The sequence below is a fragment of the Myotis davidii genome, unplaced genomic scaffold (assembly GCF_000327345.1).
Source record: "Myotis davidii unplaced genomic scaffold, ASM32734v1 scaffold73, whole genome shotgun sequence".
NCBI classification, from domain to species: Eukaryota; Metazoa; Chordata; class Mammalia; order Chiroptera; family Vespertilionidae; genus Myotis; species Myotis davidii.
In genome coordinates, this window is record NW_006286675.1 from 2,174,899 (window position 1) to 2,198,015 (window position 23,117).

Here is a 23,117-nt window from a genome sequence, read left to right on the forward strand (position 1 = left end):
TAGCACACCACCCCATTTCAAGTTGTTACAGCACTACCACACCTAAATTTTGTCATATTCACTCTTTTGTTTCTGGTCTTTGACTCCTCTCTGGCTTACATCCGTCCTGTTTCCCACTGGGTCTCTGGTGCCACACAGTCGGCTGAATAGGTGAAAAGTGCCCAGAGGATGAGCTGGGACCAGAAGGATGGGTAGGTTTCAACACAACACAAATAAGGGAGAGCATTCCCAACAGTCGAGTGAAGGCTCCACGATGGGCACCTTCTAGAACTGAGAGGAGGTAAGTGTGGCCTGAGGGCAGAGGGGAGTGTGAGGGCTGGAGACAGGCCCGAGAGGTTGTAGGAGCCAGTCCTTGAAGGATATGATGAGCACCTGGGTTGGTACTGGTGTACACAGGGCAGTTATAACAAGTGGCACAACTGGGTGGCTTAAATAGCAGAAATGTATTGTCTCAGTTCTGGAGGCTAGAAGTCTCAGATCAAAGCGTTGGCAGGATGGTTCCTTCTGGGGACTGTGAAGGGGACTGTTCTATGGCTTCTCCCTGGCTTCTGTGCTGTTCCTTGGCTTGTAGACACATCACCCTGATCTCTACTTTTATGTTCATACAGCATTCTTCCTGTACGTTTATGTATGTCCGCATGTCCCCTTATCTTAAGGACAGCAGTCATGTTTCAGTAGGGCCCACACTAATGACCTTATTTTCACTTGATTACTTCTATTCTATAAGCCCCTTGAAGGCAGAAACAATCTCTTCTATTTCCTTGTATCTTTCCATAGCTCTTGGCAGAATCCAATTCATTCCTTCACTCTTCTGATATTTTTTGTTTCTGCTATGTGATGGTCCTGTGCTAGTCACAGAGGATTAAAAAGATGATTGGATATGCCTTGAAAAGGCTCACAATCTAGTACATGAAAGTAACACTAACCAAGGATTATGGCTATTGGTCAGAAAAACTAGCTGAAGCAACAGAAATACGTCAGACTAGTTTAAGCAAAAATAACAGTAATGGGAAGAGGAGAAATGTAAAGGATCACAAATTTTAATTAAAAAAAAAAAAAAGAAATAGAAGGTGATTGGCCTCAGGCATAGCTGGATCCCAGGATGTCATCAGGACCTCGTATTCTCTCCATCTCTTGGTTCTGCTTCCCTCTCTCTGTTAGCTTCACTCTTAGGCAGGCCCTCTCCAGACCAGTAATACCCAACTGCTATTAATCCCCACAGGAAGAGAGCTTTTCCCCAGTTGTTCCACCAAAAGGCCTGGAATTGTATCTCCCTAGATTAAAGCTCTGTGACCAAGATGAGGTATTGCTGGTCACAGGCTCACCGTTGCCCAAAGATGATTCCCCAGAGGAAAATCTAGATATTGTTATCAAAAGAAGTGGTGAGAGAGGCTGCAAGGGAGAGTAACAGATGCCTACTATGTTATGCTCTGTGAAAAAACTAGATCCCAGAGGAGTGAAGGGGTAGTTAATTTTGCCTCAGGGTAGAGAGAGAGTCACTGGAACATCTGAACTGGGCCTTAAAGTACATACAAGAGTTTGCCAGGTGGAGAGGCAAAGAGAGATAAGAGCATATTGCAGTCCGAGGGCAATCTGGCTGTGAAGCTGTGAAGTCAGACATGGGTTGTTCACAGGTTATCTGGGGAGAACAGGGGTGAAGCAGGACACAGTGGAAGCAGAGGCAGCTAGCTGTGCTGGATTACGAAGAGCCTCATAGGCCAAGGCTGAATGAAGGTGACAAGTGGGCCAGTGATGTGATCATAGGGGCAGGAAAGCCAGGTGGGAAGCAGAGCAGCCACCCAGGTGAGGGGGGAGAGTTCGATGTAGGGCTCTGCCTTCAAGCCGCCTCATAGGAGACAGCAGGCCTGAGGCTTTCGGGCAAGGGAGCCCCGTCATGCCAGTTGAAATCTACTGACTTTGAAGTTGCCTTTGGCTGATGCCAGCCCTGAGACAGAGTAATTCAGAAAGGAAAGGCCTACATCCATTAGGTCACCTGGCAGAAGTGGGTTCTGCTTACCAGGCTGGGGTGCCATGGAGTCAAAGCTGGAGGGCAAATACCAGTTCTGTCCCTGAGCAGTTGGGTGAATTTGGGAAGCTAGTTAAACCTTTTCTTTCCTTATCTATAAAATGGGCTGATAGCACTTACAGTGGCACTTTAAGGATTAAATGAGGTAATTCATGGGATGCTATAAGCATCAAATCCAGGATATAATAATAATTATTATTATCATCACTAGTACAGTGGGGCCTTGACTTACGAGTTTAATTCGTTCCATGATGGAGCTCGTAACTCAAATCACTCATATGTCAAATCAAAAGTGAACGAGTGAGACACGTGATGCAGGGCTGATGTTGTGACGTTTACTGTGACGTTCGCTGCGCCAACTAGCAGTGGGGTATCTGAAGCTGGCTCGTAACCCAAATTTTAGCTCGCAACTCAAAGCAAAAAATCGGCCAAGAGACGGCTCGTATCTCGAAAAACTCGTTAGTCGGGACATTCGTAAGTCAAGGCCCCATTGTATTACCACCAGCACCTCACTAGGTTGTTGGGAAAATCCACTGATTGGTGTATAATGTAGATGTATGGCCCATGTAAGTTCTCTACAAATGTTGGTTTTCTTCCTCCCATTACCACCTTCCCCCCGCTACAAACTCTTACATGTACTGCAAAGCCCACTGCAAATGGTCCTATAATTCCCCCTCCACCCTTGGGCAGAATTATCCCCTCACTCATTTGTTCCTCACACCTCAAAGTGGTGGCACACTGGGTCTGGTGTATTATCTCTGAGCTCCCCTTGAACTTGCTGAATATATTCTTGGTACCAGAATGAAAATCCCTGCCTCCAGCCAATGCCTGGCCAATTTCATCTTCTCATTCCCTCCAAAGTCCCTTTTGCCTTTGTTTATCCTCCTGCAGAAGGTGTGCATCACCTTGTATGTACAGTACTAGGCAGAGTAAGGGCCCTGACCCATGGATCCTCGGCTAGATGAGGATTTTAAGCCACACTCACCCTGGTTGGCCTTCAGGTCCCTTGCCTGTAAGGTGGGTATGATGGCATCTTCCCTGACAGCCGTCAGCCCCAAGAGGATTCTTGGGGAAATTTAAGCAACTAAAGGCTAGGGAGGCACTCTGCAAAGTGTAAGGTAGTGTATAATCATCAAAGGTCATTATTGCCTTACTAGTGGCCAGTACATGGATTCATGCACATTGAAAAGAAATTAATTAGTCCCTCTGGTACAGGGACTAAAGCAGGTGGTCCTGGGTCAGTTTCAAGGTTCACCATTTCTTACTTTTTTTCAGCCGGGTTAAGTTTCTAAGCTTTCTAAATCTCCGTTTTCCAGCTAATAAAAAAATAGGATTCAACAGAGTCTCCTATCTACCTACTCCAGGACTTCTGTGAGAATCAAATGAGATGAGGTACAGAAAAACGCTTCACAGACATTTGGTTAAAGTGTGAAATGTTTCCACTTGGCTATAAACCAAGTCGTGTTCCTGGGCTGAAGAAACTGCAAGGAGGCTAGTCGCTAGGGAGAGGAAGCGGGACATTGGTACGAACATCATTACCTAGACCAGCCGTGGGCAAACTATGGCCCGCAGGCCAGATCTGGCCCATTTGAAATGAATAAAACTAAAAAAAAAAAAAAAAAAAAAAAAAAACACCGTGGGCAAACTACGGCCGGCGGGCTGGATCCAGCCGTTTGAAATGGATAAAACAAAAAAAAAAGACCGTTCCCTTTTATGTAATGATGTTTACTTTGAATTTATATTAATTCACACAAACACTCCATCCATGCTTTTGTTCCGGCCCTCCGGTCCAGTTTAAGAACCCATTGTGGCCCTCGAGTCAGAAAGTTTGCCCAACCCTGACCTAGACCCATGGTTGACAAATTGTGGCTCACAAGCCACATGCTGGTCTTTGGCCCCTTGAGTGTGGCTCTTCCACAAAATACCACATGCGGGCGCGCACGTACAGTGCGATTGAAACTTTGTGGCCCATGTGCAGAAGTCATTATTTTGTGGAAGAGCTGGTATTTTGTGAAAGAGCCACACTCAAGGGGCCAAAGAGCTGCATGTGGCTCGTGAGCCACGGTTTGCCGAGCCGCAGTTTGCCGACCACTGACCTAGATGGACACTTAGCATATTAGCCTTTTATATATAGATTTGCCTAATGGAATCAAGTCAAAACTAAACCCTTGCTTATTACAGCTGGTTAAAATCTGCTTTATTACAACATCTACTTTTCATTTGATTTATTTTTTAAAAATATATTTTTATTGATTTCAGAGAGGAATGGAGAGGAAAGAGAGAGAAGGAAACATCAATGATGAGAGAGAATCATTGATGGGCTGCCTCCTGCATGCCCCATCTGGGATCGAGCCCACAACCTGGGCATGTGTCCTTGGCCGGAATCAAACCTGGGACCTTTCATCTGCAAGCTGATGCTCTACCCACTGAGCCAAACAGGCTAGGGCTACTTTTCATTTTAGAATAAAATTTAAATGATATGCTTGCATCACATGTATCAAGCATATCATACATAATTAAATCACGTCCTGGTTAATACTTTGGAAGTCACTGGTTATAGTCTCTGAGGATCCCAGGAAACCTGGTGTGGCATCTGGGAAAGGACCAGAAGGGAAAACAGAAAGGAGCCAAAGGGGCTGTAGCCATTGCAATGACCACTTTTTAAGCTGAGCCTCCTGCCTTAAAATCCCTCCCAGCAATGAAAAGAGGAAGTTGGAGGATATAGGGGGTTGCAATGAAAGATGTCCACTTTCTAGGAGGAGCTGGGAGGGGCCCAGGGGTGTCAAGCCGGCTTCAGGACTTTCGCCATTCCCACAAACCACTTCCCTGTTAGTTGTCCTTTTTTACTTAACTGAATTTATTTATAAAGGGCTTTCCCTAGTCTTAGTTAAAATAACATTTTAAAAACCAGCTTCCTTTGGCATAAATAAAAGGTAACTGGAAAAGTAAGTGTAAGGAAAACATAACCACATCACCAGTCCTAGGCAGATGCTGATGCCTGAGGTCTGTCCTCACTTTGTAAAAAGAGAGATTAGAGCAGCATTAGCAACACACTAGTACCAAACCGAGACTTTCTCCTTGAGGCAACCACAAAGTTGGAAAGGGAATTGAAAAGATAATTCAATATTTATGGCTCATGTGCCATCAATGATCCCTCCCTCATTTGGAGGAGCATTGATGTGGTCTGACCATCCATCACATTACAGAAATGCACTCCATACCACTCACTAAGTGGCCCCAGGCCCAGCCTTTGAGTATACACCTGCACAGATTAGGAACTCACACCTTCCATGGCAGCCCTTGGTGTGCTGAACAGCTCTGGCTACTGGAATGTTCTCAAGGTTGAGTTGAAGTCAGCTTCTCTGAAAATGCTATTTTGGATCTCACGTCTCTCCCTTTGCAGCCACACAAAATAAGTCTATTTTCTTCATGTATTTGAAAAAAAGCATTTTGTTGTCATTTGGACTTTTCAGTTATTCATTCAAAAACCTTTGATAGAGACATCAAAATTACAACTTAACTACAGAACAACCATCATTCAGAATCACCTGAAATCGAGCTAAATGGAAGTCCTACAACTAGGGATTTAAAGAAGCCACGTTGAGACTGGTGGGGGTTGGGAGGTGCAGAACGGGCTGGTCCCACACCCATGTGTGGTAGATAAAAACTTCGAAGGATGCCCTGACTGGCTGGCTCAGTGGATAGAGCGTCAGCCTGCAGACTCAAGGGGCCCAGGTTCGATTCCAGTCAAGGGCACGTACCTTGGTTGCGGGCACGTACCCAGTGGGGAGTGCAGAAGGCAGCTGATCAATGTTTCTTTCTCATTGATGTTTCTAACTCTCTATCCCTAACCCTTCCTCTCTGTAAAAAATCAATAAAATATATTTTTAAAAAATTGGGAAGGATATCTTAATATCTCAACTGTAAAGGTTCCCACTGAGGAGAGAGGGGTTCCAGCCCCACACCAGATCCCCCAGCCCAGGTTTCCAGTGCCAGGAAGAGAAGCCCCCATTAGTTTTGGCTGAAAAAACCAGCAGGGATTGTGGCTTGGGGAAATGGAGGTTCCGAAAGTTCCAGGCATTCCTCTTAAAGGGCACGTACATGGGCTTACTTGAACTCTCCCCTTCCGAGCTCCAGTGCCGGGGCAGCAGCTTGAAAGGCACCAGGGACATACAGAGAGGAACTGAATTGTCTGTCATCAGGAAGAGACCTGGAGGGGCAGCTTTCTTCCAGACAGAAGTGTTGCCAGCAGGTGGGTACCATTTCTGAGTCTCTGTCAACCTGGCTAAAGCTGTTACCTGGCCCTGGTGAGTCCCTGAGGCCCCACTGTTTCCAGGGGGTTTTCCATATGAATGAACTGACTTGGCCTTCGAGTTCTCCATACCACTCACTATGTGGCCCCAGGCCTGGCACTAGCAGCAACCAGCCTTGATTCATAGATTGGCCTTGCTTGGGCTCCTCCATGCCCAGCAAAGGTAATAGTCATCTGCAGATCACTCTGTAGCTCTGTTGGGTAGCCCTTGCCTTCAAGCAGCTGGCAGACCAAAGTTGGAGAATCAGAATTACGAACTGGAACATCCCTCCAAAATCGGCCTCAAGCCCCGTAAAAGTGACACACAGATTGCTCTGGGTCTGGGATCAACAGCAGGAGCTCTTAAAGGAGGTGAACCCTGAACTGGCTCTGATGGGATGAGCAGGAACTGACTAGCAGGAGAGGAGGGAGCCCCTGATGCCAGTCAGCCCCTGGTCTGGACTGATGGGTGACTCTCGGGAAACACTAAACCAGCCCAGAGAGGTGAAGGGACATACCCAAAGTCATGTAGATAGAAGCAGTTTTGCATGTTGGAGCCAGATGACCCAAGATTAGAATCTTAGCTATGCTACTTAACCTGCTCTAGTTGTCCCTCTGGACAAGTTACTCAATGTTTTTAAATAGAAAGACAGAAATAGGACCTGCCTCAAAGATCACAACATTTACTGTGAAGGTTAAACGAGGCAATGCATGAAAAACATCTCGTAGAGTCATAGTCATGTGGTAATGTGGACGTGGAGGTGTTTGAAAGACTAAACACCTGCACAGCACAGACTCCAAAAAATCAGGAAAGATCTGTATTGCACACCATACTAAGAGAATAGCAGCTCTGGAAAGTATTACGGGAAAGCCATTACTTGTGTGATAGTCATCATAATAGTAGTAGCTAGAATGGAGAAGTGAGCCCCACCTGGAGGGCCTACCCCATTATCCTCACCTCATTCTGAGCAAACCTTTTCATTCTGAATCCTTTGCACATTTATAGGTTCAATTTACCAGCTACAAAAGTGCTTCTCTGCTTAGAATTCACCTGTAGGGCTAAGTCTAAATTATAGCATCTTTTTAGGAACAGGCAACCTCTGAAAAAAGTCTGTAATCCTTTATTTTCCCCCTTGCCACACACACAAAAACACACAAAAGCACTTTCTCAGCAATCAAATTAGTTGCTCACTGGAATCCTCCCTCCCAACTGCTCTGGATGCTGAGAGATGCTCCAAACCTCCTTTGCATAGAGTATTAAGCTTTATGCATTAACTAGCCAAGCACCTCCCAGCTCTTCCCAAAGTCAACTTCCCTTATTTTAAATATATTTGCATAGAACTCCCTGTTGTTTGTTTGTTTGTTTTCTTTCTTTCTTTTTTTTCTTTCTTTCTTAGTTTCTCCCTCTCCTCTTCTCTTCTCTCTCTCTCTCTCTCTCTCTCTCTCTCTCTCTTCTTCTTCTTCTTCCTTTCTTTCCAAATACTAGTAGCAGCAACCTACACTTCTAGAGAGACCATTTTTACCAGGTATGTCCCCAGGAAGCTGAGGGTTATCCAAACTGAGGACTCAGAATAGCAGGGGCTCTGTCATCTCTCCTGTAGAGCACTGTTTGCATGCAGTGCTAGTATCCAGAGGGAATCTAGCATTTGTCTAGAACAGATCTTTCCAAACAAGGAGTGCTGGTTTGGGGAAATGTTAATCAATATTATGGGGGAGGGAGAATTCTGTGGTCAAGTAGAATTCAGAAAGAGGTCAACGGCTTCTTTAATGCAAAACTTTTCAGAGCCTTCCATATCCTAATGTCCAGAGGGGGCAGTTGTTCCCACCTCCACTCACTCGTTGGTGTTTTCTCTCTCTCTCTCTCTCTCTCTCTCTCTCCTCCTCTATCTCTCTCTCTCTTTTATGCATCTTAAAGTACCAGTGTGCCTTAAGAAAACACTGCTCTGGAGGAAGAAAAAGCCTTAGTCCCAGAAAACCTCTGGCTTCCTAGAACCATCCAACTTGACAGAGAACATCCACCTTCCCCAAGAGGCAGATGTTGACCTCCTGTGTCCCCCTCCCCTCCCACACCTCCCCCCGCCTCACACACACACACTCCTGCTCAGGAAGGGCTCCCAGCTCCAGGACAAGCCAGGCTCAGGCCAGGCCTGGTCAGGAAAGGGCAGTGGAATATAGATTTTATGCTGAGGAAGGAGGGATTAGGAAGGCCAGCACGGCCTGGCAGTGAGCTGTAAAAAATTTATCATCTAAAATCATCCTTTTTAGCGACTCTTAAATATGAATGGTCATCAGAATCCCCGGGAGGACTTGTTAAAACACAGACTGCTGGGCCCCACCCCTAAGAGTTTCTCATTCAGCAGATCTGGGGGGCAGGGCAGGTTTGCTGTTGGTCAGGACCACACTTTGTAAGCTAGTGCTCCGGCCTCTGTGCTCCCCATGCCCCCGTCAGGGAACCCACATTCTGTCCTCTTACACTGAGCCAGGCTCCAGGCACAGGAGAGGGTGGCCCTTAGCCCAGAGGGACTCACGGAGCTCCTGAGGCAGCCAGAAGGTAAATGTCCTTTCCCATCTCTCACCACCCCCACCCCAGAGCAACTCTAATTATCACTTGACCTTTATTGATTAATTCAACAAGGATTTAGTGATTGCCAACCATATGCCAAACCTGGACCAGGTGCTAGGGACCCCAGGGCAACAGCCACCCTTTCTGTCACATCAAAGCATGTAGCTCAGTGGTTATCAAACGGGGGACAGAGAAGAAAAAGGACTATTACAAAACAGGGTGGCAGCTTTTGCCTCACTCCTCTCCTCAAATCCTTCCATTGCTGAACTGAGAAGTGGGAGACATCCTTGATTCCTCTTTCCCCCGATTCTACCTCTGAGAGCTTTCTCAGCTTCTGTCCACTCTTCATCTGCTCTGCTGCCACTCAGGCGGCTATCGCCAGCTGCCTGGAGAGCGATACTCCCACCAACCCCACAGGTCTCCTCAGCTCCACTCTATCCCCCTTCAATCCAGGGCAATCTTTTAAAAGTAAAAAATTGGATCATGCTACTTCCTACTTATGATGCCTCAGTGACTTCCCACTCCACTCCCATCACCTGTTCCAGCCCCTGGGCTCTCTCTCCCTCGTACTGTCCCATAGCTATTCCTTCTCATCTCTCAGGTCTCTGCTTAAATGCCACTGCCTCCAGAAGTCTTCCCTGACTGCCATTCTAGCTCAGTGTGGAGGACTAAAGAGAGTTGCAAATCCTTTGACATTCCTCCAACTAGAGGTGGACTTTGTTTCCTATCCCCTTGATGCCGAGCCAGGGCTGATGGTGATGATATGCCCATTCCAGACCTTGCCTTGAAGAGGACTGCAGCTTCCCCCTTGCTCTCTCTCCAAGCCCTGGGATACCATGTCTAAAGCCCAACAGCTGGCTGAAGCACTAGTTAGAGGGGCCTTGACACCATACGGAGAGGGAGGCAACCCAGCTGAGCCCAGCCTTCTAGCCATCCCCATCAAAGCACCAAGTATATGGGCAAAGCCGTCTTGGACCTTCCAGCCCAGACCAGCTGCCAGCTGAGTATCGCCAGCTGATTCCAGTTGATGCCACAGAAAGCAGAAAAATTGCCCAGCTGAGCCCTGTCCAAATTTCTGACCCACTAAAGCAGGAGATACGTTAAGTTTGGGAGGTATTACTGTTACATAGAAATAACAACCAGAACACAGCATATTATTTACTTCCATCCTAGCAATCATTTGATGACACATTGTCTTTCTTTTCATTCTTTATATCTGCTCCACTGGATGCTAAACTCCACTGTGGCAGGAAGCAAGTCTATCCTGTTCACCACTGTAAAACAGGGCCTGGCACATGGCAGGGGCTCAAAAAATATTAGGTGAATAAGCAAGTCAACAGGTACAGAGTATGATGGGCACACAGAGGAAGCACCAGATCAGATTCAAGATAAGTTTCCAAAGACAGTGACATCTAAATGCTGAGGCCTGGAGAGCAGGCAGGTGGCAGGCTCAAAGCACAGAGCCACAGGGGTTGGGGGCCTGTCCCAACCATACCAATCACGGGCATGCTTTGTCTCTTGAGAGAAGACAGAATATCTGAGAGCAGGGACTGTGTCTTGTTAATCTTTGTATCTTCAGCACAGAACACAAGAAAATAAGAGGTCCTCATTACCTGCATTTTAAATAAATGCACGACCGGCATGGCTTCCTACAGAGAGGAGCCTGAGCTCGGAAGTAGGGAACTGTGGGTTTTCCCTACTCAACAGCTTGCTTGGGGTCCTTTGTCAGATAAGCCACGCGGCTTGTCTGGTGCTCAGTTGGCTTGAATAAAACCACTGACTCCTCTCTATGCCCTTGGCTTATCATCAGGATTATAAGAGAGCAAAGATGGCAGAGTTCTCCGAAAAGGATGTGATTAGAATATAGAATAGAAACATGTGACAGTAGAAAAGAAACATGTGATGGTATTATTCTCTCAATAGTCAACCTGTCCCAGGTAAACCCTCAGAGCCATCATTTGAGCCTTTCTTTGAATTGCATGCCACCCAGGTAAGTCTAGCCCTAGACACAGCACCTCCTGGGCAACTGTAAATGTTTTTATTGTCTAGGTGGGTAGGGAGCAGCTGGGGCTCACAGCAAAAGGAGGAACACTGGAGTCAGGAGACCTGAGTTCCTATTGTGTCCCCCAAAAGTCATGTTAAAACCGTACCCCCAATCTGATGGTGTTAGGAGGTGGGGCCTCTGCAGGTAATTAGGATTAGATGAAGTCATGAGGGTGGAGCCCCCATGAATGGGATCAGTGCCCTTATAAGTGTCACTAGAGCTTACTTCATCTCTCTGCTCTCTGCCGCTGTGGAATAGAAGGAGAATCAGCAGCACCAGCCAAAAAAAAAAGCGGGGGGGGGGGGGGGGGCGGCTGTTATCAGAACACAAGCATGCTAGCACCTTGATTTTGAAATCCCAACTCCCAGAACTGTGAGAAATAGATTTCTGTTTATAAACCACCCAGTCAATAGTGCTTTTTTATAGCAGCCAAACAGACTAAGATGGTTCCCATCCCAGTTCTGCCACTAATTTGCTGTAAGATCTTGAGCAAACTAATTCCCTCTCTGAACCAAACCTCTCAGCCAGAGTGGACTTTATAGACTGAGTAAATCCCCTCCCTCCCTTTCTCCCACTCATTGGCAAACACCCCATCTCTGCCCAGCACTGGGCTGACTGCAGTGGGAATAAAATGACAAGACCTGGACCCTGCCCTCAAGGCTCTGAGAGATTACCTGGAAGACAGAGAAACACTCTTAAATGAAGTGTCTGTGAGACAGAAGGACAGGGCTTCTCTGGAAAGCCAGGAAGAAGACCCTATGTGAGGCTCCAAAGAAGAGGCAGCCAGGGGTCGGTGCTGGTTGGCCCTGGGGTCAAAGGGCAGATCCAGACAGACTCCTGTTTCCAAAACCCACTGGGGGCTCTGCAGTCACATCAGCATCATGCAGAGGCCCACACCAGCTGCACTGGCCTGGCCCACTCCCTAATTAGACTTTCATACTCTGTCAAGCAGCCTGCTTAGCCCGACTGCCAGCTGGGGCTCCTGTTCCGTCTGGTGGCTCCGGTTAATGAACCCAGGAGGGGCTGGCCAAGCTCATTACAGGCGAAGCGAGGGAACGGGCGACCCCGCCTTTCCCCTCTCCGCCCTGTTCACACTGAGAATGGGAAGGGATCTGACTCCAAACCAACAGGAAGGAGAGGGGGCAGGAGCTGATGCTCCAGATGGCCACACAGGCCTGGATGGCTCCAGTGACAGCCCAGTCTGAGACCTGGGCTTCCCAGCGTGTGTCTCCCAGTGCGTGTCGGTGCCTGTAGTTTTAGGGGAGTGTTCGGATTCCACAGCTGCCCCCAGGCTCCACCCAGGCCCTTTCCTGTCTCTGGCCGAGGAGGCAGAACCAGAGTGATGGTTCGAATCCGTCTCCAATGGCTGGTCTACTTTCTCAGAATTTCACTGTCTTCATCTGTAAGATGAGATAGGAATACCCACCTGGCACAAAAGAAACGCTCAGTTAACCCGCTGAATAAATTATTGTTGCTGTTGTTATTAGTAAAGGACAGGTGAGAAAAGGCCCCAAAATGTGCACAGTGGTTGATTCTGACCATCAGGACTGTGCATTTTCTTCTCCTATTTTTCTGTACTTTCTAAATTGTATACAATGAGAATTTTACTTTTGTCACTTGAAAAAAAAACAACATAAAATATCTCCAAAAAATATATCAGAAAAATGAGATTCTGTATGTGAAAGGACCTTGACAGTGCCTGGGAGAAAGTTATTAATAGAAGCTCCCTTCTGCAGTGAACATTTAAAGAGATGAAACTGAGTAGAAAAACAAGCACAATATTTGCAAAAGAGTAATGAATTTTTGCCTTTTAATAAAGCCATTTCTTATCCCAAATGTCAAGAGACGAAGGCACCAAAGCAAGTGTTCAAATGCTGTGGCCCAGACTGAGGAAGATATTTAGAGGTGTTTAAAGGACGCGTGCTCCCAGCCCAGAGTGGAATGCAAAATTACAAAGAAGGGCAAAAGCAACCCAAGCATCCAAAGACAGATGAATGAATAAACAAACTGTGGTCTGTACATAAACAGAACACTATTCAGCCTTTAAAAAGAAGGAAATTATGTCACATATGACAACATGGATGCACCTTGAGGATATTATGCTAAGCGAAATAAGCCAGTCACAAACGACCAGTCTGTGTAATTCCATTTAAATGAGGTCCCTAGAGTAGTCAGGTCCATAGAGACAGTAGAATGGTGATTGCTATTCTACTGGGGGGCGGGGGGGAGTGAGTGTTGAATGGGTAGAGTGTCAGTTTGGGAAGAAGAAAAGTTCTGGAGATGGATGTTGCTGATGATACAGAAATGCCACTAAGCTGTACACTTAAAAATGGTTAAGATGGTAAATTTTATATTACGTGTATTTTACCACAATTTAAATATATACAAAAGAGAGAAAAGAGATTAAACACAGGAAGAAGGATCAGGTCCGGTGTGTTGAAGCAAGTCTCTGGTCTCCGGGGGCTGAGGGCCATTTGCTGGAGAGATGCTTTGAGGAGGGAAACATCTGGGAAGCATGGCAAAGAAAAGGGGCTGCAAAGTGGTGCTGCCCACGGGTGAATGCCTCCCGGGGAGGCTGTGGCTTCTGCCTGCACCCGGAGAGTTTTATAGCTGGAGGACTCAGATTCCCTACAGACCTAAGAGGACCAGGCCTCCAGGAACGCAGCACGTGGGATGTGAGGAATTAGCACAGAGTCTATGTGTCTCAGGTAAGTAATAAGGCAGCATGGGTCCCCCCGGGAGTAATGAAGAGGAATGCTATGAGCATCAGTTCCATGGAGAAGAAATGCCGAGGTCCTTGTGCTGAAGGAATTTGGAAGTGGGCTGGCGGACCCTGAAGTACAAGAGAACGGGATAGGGCCAGGATGACCTGAAGGGAGGCGGCGAGTCACCTTGGCCCACAGTGCCTGGTGGATGGAGTGACAGTAACCATTTATTGAGCACTTACGGTCTGTGAAAGCAGTCTTCTCAGGTTACTCATTTATTCCCTACAGCATCCTTATGCGCAGGAACTACTCTCTCTTCACTTTCCACCAAGGAAGATTGAGGCTTGGGGGTGTAGCGTCCTGCAGACGCAGGGCCTCAGAGGCAGCCATCCCCCTCCGATGAGTCCTTGCCTCCAGTTCAGCCTTGTGGCCAACCGCCTACCCATGCCAGCGCTGCCTCCACCCCCTCTCCTCCCCCCCCCGCCCGGACCCTGGCCCCTTCTCACTTAAACTGGTGCTCCCGGGAGCTGCGGATCTTGGAGGAGAAGCGCTCAGCCAGCTTCTCCAGGCTGCGGGAGTACTCAAGCTCGATCTCAGCTTTCCGGCGGAAAAACTCCTGGAGGTCCTGTAGCAGCTGCAGCCTAGACTCCGACTGCTGCTCCAAGCATTTGAACTGCTCCACCAGCTGCGTGCGGATCTCTGCAGGCAGAGGCAAAGAACGGACAGGACGTTAGGCTGGTGGGGACCACCCAGAGCCTCTTGGGTCATTGGCACAATGATCTGGCACTTGCCAGCGTTTGCCACGTGGTCTAACCCAAAGTCGAACCACTGCATATTGCCTCCGGCATTGTTATTTCTGCCATATTGTCTAGTAAACTGGCTCACTGTCCCTACTGAAATGAGGTTATTTTAAAGGAACAGTTTTATGTCACTATAGTAAGGGGAAACTAGGACCGCTTCCCATCCTGTTACATAGAAAATCAATTCAATGAAAACAAATATTTTGAAAAGACTAGAGATGACTGCTTATCAAAGGCCCTAAGCCTAAACTGCTCGCTACCGACAAAGGGAAAATGGGAACATGAGTGGTGTTAAAGAAAGATGTTGCTCAGGACTGAGAAAGGGCTGAGAGGGAATGCCTTTTGCTCTTGGGTTTCAGTACTACTTAAGGCCATGCCGGTGTTTCACTCTGAATTATCTTGAGCTCCATGCATTAACGTCTCAGGTACCACTAGAGCAGTGATGGCAAACCTATGGCACGCGTGTCAGAGGTGACACGCGAACTCATTTTTTGGGTTGATTTTTCTTTGTTAAATGGCATTTAAATATATAAAATAAATATCAAAAATATAAGTCTTTGTTTTACTATGGTTGCAAATATCAAAAAATTTCTATATGTGACAAGGCACCAGACTTAAGTTAGGGTTTTTTAAAATGCTGACACGCCGAGCTCAAAAGGTTCGCCATCACTGCGCTAGAGGCATGCAGCCCACACTTCAGGAAATACTGACCGAGCAAACCGGGCAAAAGTTCAAAAGCTAGGGGTGAGGGTGGGGGACTGGAGGGTGGGGGAGATAAAAATCACAGCCTGGGTATCCCAGTAACCACAGCCAGCCTTATTGTCAAGCCCACAGTGTGTCACTGCCTGAACTCTTACCCAGCCGTCCATGAGCTGCTTGACAGAGCGGTGTCCCGACAGCACTGCTCACACCAGTGCCCTGCTCAAATCAGCCCATGGCCCCCTCTGCCTGAGTATTAAATCCAACTCCATACCATGGATTCAAGGCCATCTACCACCCAGACCCAAACCTAACTTTCTGGATTTACACTGTAAAACCATCCAAACCAGTCCCTGAAATGTCCAATCCTGCCTGCATTAATGGGCACCCTGTTTGAAAGGGTGGTGGCACCGTCTTAGCATCCTTGAGAGAAGTGGTCTTCAAAGGGGCAGCCCTACCCGTTGTACACGAAGCTCCCCAAGGACCCGCGGGCAGGAAGAGCTCTAAGGGAATCAGCTGGAGATCCTGTTTCCATCCCCACTCTTCTGCTCTGCCTGAGGATGTGGCTCAGTCTCGATGATACCACCCCTCTTTTCCCACCACTCTCTTCACAGCAGGCCTTCTCCCTCCTTGCAGAAGACCAACTTCTCCCTCATCCAGAATCTGACTATGGTGCAGTGTTCCTAAGTGTCAAGATGTCTGGGCACCAAAAAGTGGACCATGGAGACTGCTGGTGTTAGCAACTCTTTAACCTAAGGACCTTGCTACTCAAAAGCAATCCATGGGCCCACGCCATTGGCAATGCTGAATTCCAGGCTCCAATCCAGCCCTTCTGCATCAGAATCTGCGTGTTAGCAGGATCCCCGGATGGTCCTTATGCACCTTCACGTAGGAGAAGCACTGCCATCAACCTCCCTATTCACTGCATTGTGAGAAGTGTTTCCCATACTATCTTACTTTTTATGTTTAGTCATTATTTATCAAATTATAAAACATTGATGTTATTTTAATGAGTTGTACGATAAATCAACCCAAAAGAAAGATAACTTAGAGTTTTGTGGTCAAAGGAATTTTTTTCAACATCCATTTCCACTCACATACATATTTTGGGTAAAAAAAAATATGATAGAGTAATCAATAAAAGTTTTTCAAGCATGAAAATATAGTAAGATAAAGTCCTGTGAAGGAAGTAGAAGGGAATTATGAGTTCAAGAAGGTAAAGAAAGAAACAATGTAAATTTCTGCAATTTTTGATGAATGGTGGTGGATACTAAATGTATTCCCATGTTTATCCTATGACCTGTCAATTACACTCATGGATACATACCCCAAAGAAATCAGTGTCTATGTCCACAAAATATAGAGAAGAAAAATCTTTACAGCCAAATGTTAGAAACAACCCAAAATGCCCATTAAGAGTAGACAAGGCTTTTTAATATGAAATATTCATTCAAGAGAATACTGTGCAACAACGAAAAATGAATTACTGCTACCTGCAGCAACATGCTTGAATTTCACAGACCTCATGCTGACTGAAAGAAGCCAGAACAAAGGAAATGATGCAAAACTAGTTTATGCTGGTATATATAATGATATAGTGATAATAGAGTTCAGAGAAATGTCACCTTTGGGGGGATATTGACTGGGAGGGGGCACAAAGGTGCCTCCTGGAATGCTGGATATATACCCACCTCTATCTGGGTAGTCAGTACACTGACAAAAATTAACTGAGCTGCATGCTTAAGATCTGTGCATTTTACTGTATATACATGAAACTTCAATAAAAAGGAAAAATTAAAAATTGCTGTTATTTAGCTTCCATTTGATGCATGTAAGAGAGTAGTGTAATTTTATTCTACAAGGTCAATATTTACAATATGGCAGAAATTATATCCTTTGTAACTACTTAAACTTATAATGAAACTTTTCAGATGTCAAGTTAAAATGTGTGAGGCAAAGAGACTTTTTTCTGCCAAAGTTCATGTAGAGGGTAGGCAAGCAAAAAGTTTTAAAATCAAAATCATTGCTTTAGAGCCCATGTCAGACCCTGCTCCTCCCAGGCATTCGGGACTGCTCAGCCCTGGTGACCCTCCCCTGAACTCTCGTGGTACTTAAGTTAGTCTCAGACCAACTCCTGCTGTTTTTTAACCTTTCATGTACATGTCTTATCTGCCTGCGCTCCTCAAATGAAATTTAAGCTCTGAGGGTGGATTATCCCAGCACATATGGGTCATCAGGATATAAATATCTGTATAGCAGATTACTATTTACCTTTACTAAGTGCTTTTACCCCAGAACATTAAGTGCTGTGATTATGCAAGTCTTTCCCAACACAAACACACACACTCCCACACATACCACATACACATATACCACACCTCACACCCACTACACACACTCACACATATACAACATAACTACACACACCATATAATACACACACCACACATACACCACACACACTCACACACACCATACACCACACACATACATACCACACATCACACATACCACACACTCACACATACACATCACACACTCACACACAGCACACATATACCATACACACCAGACATACTACATACCACACACCATCCCACATACCAGACATACACACCATACACACTCACATATACACACCACATACCACGTATACATATGTAACACACACATCCCACTCACATCACACACTCGCACACAGCACACACAAGACATGAATATTACTGTTACCCATTTGTACAGATGAAGAAACCAAGGCTCTATGTCAACCAAGATCAGGAGCTTGTCCAAGGTCACATTTTGTTCTAGGAACTGTAACAAGCTATGCAGGTACACCTGTGACATGGCCTTCTTGTAGAACTGGATTGAGATGCCTCGTTCCAAGTGCCAGCTCTGCCATATCAACACATAATTATAAAAATGCTTCCCAAATATTTTCCCAATCACTTTGAGACCATCCACTCTTTGGGTCTCAGAATAATCCTAATAATCCCCAGCACTTCCAGAGCACACATCTGTTCCGGCCTATGCTGAGTTCTTCAGATGTCCCTCTCATACCTTGCACAGCATCTGTAAGGTGGGAGCTCGTGTTCCGCTTCCCCCCACAGGTGAAGAAGTGGGGGCTCAGAGGTAAGTAGCCTCTGGTCTTAGCAGCTGGTATGTGGCAGTTACTCTAGAAATCAAGCCCGGAGCCTTCAGATGGGAGCAATAACCCTCCCGACACCCCATTAGACGTGTTATTAAGAAAAAAAGACTTTAATCCATCTGGAGTCAACCTCTGGCACCTTTTTGGTAACAAGATGGTGGTCTAAAGAGATAGTATTTATCAGAAATGCTGCAGCCACTGCCTTCCTCCATTACAGCACCTAATCAGGAGCCAACGTTCTCATATTTTAGAGGAAAAGCTCATAAATCACATTGTGATGACAGGAGCTGATTTGGAAGGAGCAGAGGAACCTCCCCCAGTTCACACAACCAGCTGGAGCCTCCCAGGCTGGGTCGCAGAAGGGACCTCTTGCAGCTTGGACGCCTCAGAGTCAAGTCTTTCTAGCAGGAAGCGGACCTGGCAGGAGCCCTGAGGGGATTTGATTACCCATCTCTTTCTTTCTAACTCCCTTCCAAGTTGCTCCTCATCGGGGCAGGCACAGATTTGGTTTTTCTCCTGGAAGATTTCAAAAGGAGCAAGAAAATAAAATAAAACACAATTGCTCCCAAGGCACAGACTTCGTTCAGCACATGTTCCCCCAGAGAGCCGTTCCAGTCACAGCGCAACACTGGGTGGCAGAAAAATAAAAGGGGAGGGGGACAGGAAGGAGGGCGATCTTGGAAAGTCCAGAAAGGCTTTGATCTCAAAACCTTAGAGCTGAAGATGACCTCCTTGAAGGTCTAGGGCAGACTCCTCGGTTACAGACAGAGGCATGAGGCCCAGAGGAGGGGCAGAACTAATTGTGAAGCACAGCTTTCCCCATGTCACTCTCCTGATGAAATTCTCCATGGCTCCCCATTGTTTATAGAATCAAGGCCAAACTCCTCTGACATGCCTCATAATGTTCCTGCTTACTCTCCAAGCAACAGTCTCACCAACGACCACTGTGCCTGCGTCAGATCTGCCACTCATGGCGATACCCAGGGCAACCCACATTACAGGAGAACCAGTCTCCTTGCACTTCCTACCCCACACACAAGCACAACCTTGCTGGCAGAGGGCACACGAAGCTTCTTCAGATCCAAGGTAATGAGGAATTGTATTTTTCAGTTAATTGACTATTTTAGAGCAGTTTTAGATTTACAGAAATACTAACCAGAATGTAGAGTTCCCACATACCCCTTCTCCTTCTCTCACACATGTCCCTGTTATTGACATCTTACATTGGTGTGGTACCTTTAGTACAACTGATGGACAATACTGACACATATTATTAACTAAAGCCCACAGTTTACATTAGGGCTCACTCTTTGCGGTTTATATTCTAGGGTTTGAACAAATGCATGACATGTATCCATTATAGTGTCATACGGTGTATTTCCACTGCCCTAAAAATCCCTAGTGCTCCACCAACTTATCCTTGCCTTCCTCCTCTCCCCAACACCTGGCAACTACTCGTCCTTTTACTATGTCTTTGTAAATTTTCCCTTTCCAGAACGTCATACAGTTGGAATGGTACATTATATAGCTTTTTAAAACAGGCTTCTTTTAATTAGCAATGAGCATTTAAGGTTCCTCCATGTCTTTTTGTGGCTTGATAGCTCATTTCTTTTTATCACTAACTAATATTCCATTGTCTGGAATAATATTCAGATAGTCTATTCATCTACGGAAGGACATGTTCATTGCTTCCAATTTTTGAATATTGGAAGCAATTATGAATATTTTGTGCAAGTTTTTGTGTAGACAGAAGTTTTCAACTCACTTGGATAAACACCTGTTTATTGATTAATAAACTATACTTAAGAGCAGTTTTAGGTTGCAGGGGAAAAAAAAGAGAATTTTTGTTTTAAATAGGAAATACAGGAAAATTCAAAAGGTAGAAGGGGTATAAAGAGAAAAGTCTTTCTCCCACCCCTATCCACCAGCCACCTGGTCTGCCTGTAGCAAGGCAACCCAATCACCAGGTTCATGTGCATCCTTCCTGAAATAATGGCATATTTCAAGTATATTACTTCTCTTTTTATGCGTGCTATAGCGTATCACTCACAGCGTTCTGTGCCTTGCCCTTTTAAGACTACACTGGGGAGATTAGCCCATACCATTTCATAAAGAACTTCCTCATTCCTTTTTACAGCACTATAGAATTCCACCGTAAAAATGCTTAACCAGTGCCCTTTGCTGAATGTTTTCTATAATCCCCAACAATGCTGAAATGAATAACCACACACAGCCTCATTCTGCACATGTGCAGGTACATCACCTGTGTCAAGTAGAAGTGCCAGATCCGAAGGCACCTGCAGTAGGATTCTGAGCCTGCTAAACTGTCCTCTTCTGAAACAGTACCAATTTGATGCCCACCAGGAATTTATGAGAGTGTCACAGGGACTATTTAAAAGGAAGACATGCTAGGATTTGCTTCAAAATAACCTTGGGTGTGTGGGGGGGATGGGGGCGGCGGGGGGGCTGGGGATGGTAGGATTATGGGCAACACAAGGTTCATCTTCATTTTTGAAATTTAGTTGTAGTGATGAATACGGGAAAGAGGCTTGCTATACTAATCTCGCTACTTTTGTTATGTCTGAAATTTTTTCACAATAAAAAAGAGAGGAAAAAAAGGCAGACAAAGCCAGACACTTTACACAAAGCCTGCCACTCTGGTTAACAGGCCTGACCAGCAAGGAATGCCAGTAACTGGTCCCCAGAGGCCTCTGTCCCCAGCCTGTGAGGGCTGTCCTGGGTTAGAAAGAGGGGCCAGAGTACGACCCTGAGAGCAATTTTAAATGCAGTTTCCCAGGCCCCACCCAATTCTAATTCGCGGACCCCGTCCTGGGAATGAGGTAGCATTTCTGACCCCTCCCGAGATGGTGAGTCTGTATTCGTCCTGAGAATCAAGATCGTGTGAGCGTTGGGCCCCTCTGCTCCACAGAGGCAGCTGGTGTACCCTCCCCAGTGTAAAGTTCCAGGAGCTAACAAGGAGGATGAACCATATGGTATGTGACAGACTTTCATCACGTATGCACAATCATGCCTGTTTATCACCACATCCAACGAGGCGGTCCTACAATCATTCCTATTTTACAGATGAAGCCACTGAGACTCAACGAGCACAGTGATGTGCCCAGGATCACCGGAGAGTGGCAGAGCCAGGGCTCAAATCTGGAGGAGGAGGCAGACAGGCGCCGAGATTACCCAGTTTCCAAGTCAAGCGCTTTCCCGGGGGCTCCAATGCTTCTCCTTTCAGGGATCCTGTCCCGCTCCACCTCCTACCCCACCCTGCACTCCATCTGCCACCTTGGTGCCGTTCTCACTGGTCCTAGCTGTCATCACATCATCCCTGTGCACCCTGACCTTGACCTCAAGCTCTCTTGTGGTGGAGGGACACATCAGCTTGGTCACACAATGTAGCAGGCTCTGGGTTTACCTGCCCAGGGGTTCAAATCCTGGTCCTTCCACATGGTCAGCCGGGCAAACTTGTTTCCTCATCTCCCTGGGAATTCCATTTCCTCTGTAAAATGGGGATGATAATAATCTATCTCGTGTTGCTGTGAGGATGATAAGTAATCATTCAATAAAGCTCTCAGTACAGCACTTCATCTATTTTTAACACTGCACTGTCCAACACAGTGGCCACTAGACAAATGTGGCTATTTAAATAGATTTTTAAAAATGCATTCCTAAGTCACACTTGCTGCATTTCAAGTGCTCAAAAGCACATGGCTAGTGGCTACTGTATTGCAGAATATTGCAATCATTGCAGAAACTTCTATTGGACAGCACAGTATTACAGGCTTAATAGAGTTGGGTGTAATTATCATTTATTGTTATTGCTTTTTGTGGCCATTTTTCATCTCCTCAAATGGAAAACAAGGGCCTGAGCGGCACAGATGACGTCCATGTTTTAGTACTAAGACTTTGTGCATGACCCTCCAACAAAAGCAGCGTACTGGGGTCTGTAATGAAGACACTCTCACTGCCACCAGCCCAACTGCCAGCATCCTGAAGGGACTCCGAAAGGGGCCCACTGCTGCCCAGCTCCAGCCATAGGAGAGGCAGTTGTGTGGCAGAGTGGACAGACCCACAGAGCCTGGACTCCAGCTGCTGCATGAGGTAAAATATCATCTCTGCCAGGTGAGGTCTTGGGTAGACAATTCATGTTCTCTGAGCTGTCCCCCCAGCACCCCCCGTAAAGGGCAGTTAACTATGCTCATCTTGCAGGGGTGCAAGGATCAGACTAGCAATAATGTAAGTAATGTGCCAGGCATCTAGGAGACCCTCAGCAAACAGCCTCCACAGAGAGATGGCACGCACACGCAGGCTTTGGGGACATGGGAAGGGCACACGCTCACAGGCTTTGGGGATATGGGAAGGGCACATGTTCACAGGCTTTGGGGACACGGGAAGGGCACACGCAGGCTTTGGGGACATGGGAAAGGCACACACTCACAGGCTTTGGGGACACGGGAAGGGCACACGCAGGCTTTGGGGACATGGGAAGGGCACACACTCACAGGCTTTGGGGACATGGGAAGGGAACACACCCAGGCTTTGGGGACATGGGAAGGGCACACACCCAGGCTTTGGGGACATGGGAAGGGCACACACTTTCAGGCTTTGGGGACACGGGAAGGGCACACGCTCAGAGGCTTTGGGGACAGCAAGCCTGGACTTCTAACCTGGTTTTACCCTGTTAGTAGAAGTCACTACAACTCTCTGAGTCTGTTTTCTCATCTATAAAATGGGGAATAATAATACCTTCCCGGTGGGTTTGTCAAGAGACTGGTATGCATATCAAGCACCTGGCATGATGCCCGGTGCAGAGCAGATAAGCAATAAATAGCAGG

General features: G+C 46.5%; 1 protein-coding gene across 3 annotated transcripts in view; it reads right to left on the reverse strand.

Annotated features, from left to right (window-relative positions):
* SRGAP3 (SLIT-ROBO Rho GTPase activating protein 3) overlaps positions 1 to 23,117 on the reverse strand; it is a 247,303-nt gene that overhangs the window by 120,192 nt on the left and 103,994 nt on the right. For all 3 annotated transcript variants that reach the window (XM_006758216.2, XM_006758217.2, XM_015560351.1), the window contains exon 2: positions 14,136 to 14,328. In XM_006758216.2, coding sequence (XP_006758279.1) covers positions 14,136 to 14,328 — 193 coding nt within the window. The remainder of the gene's footprint in view (positions 1 to 14,135; positions 14,329 to 23,117) is intronic.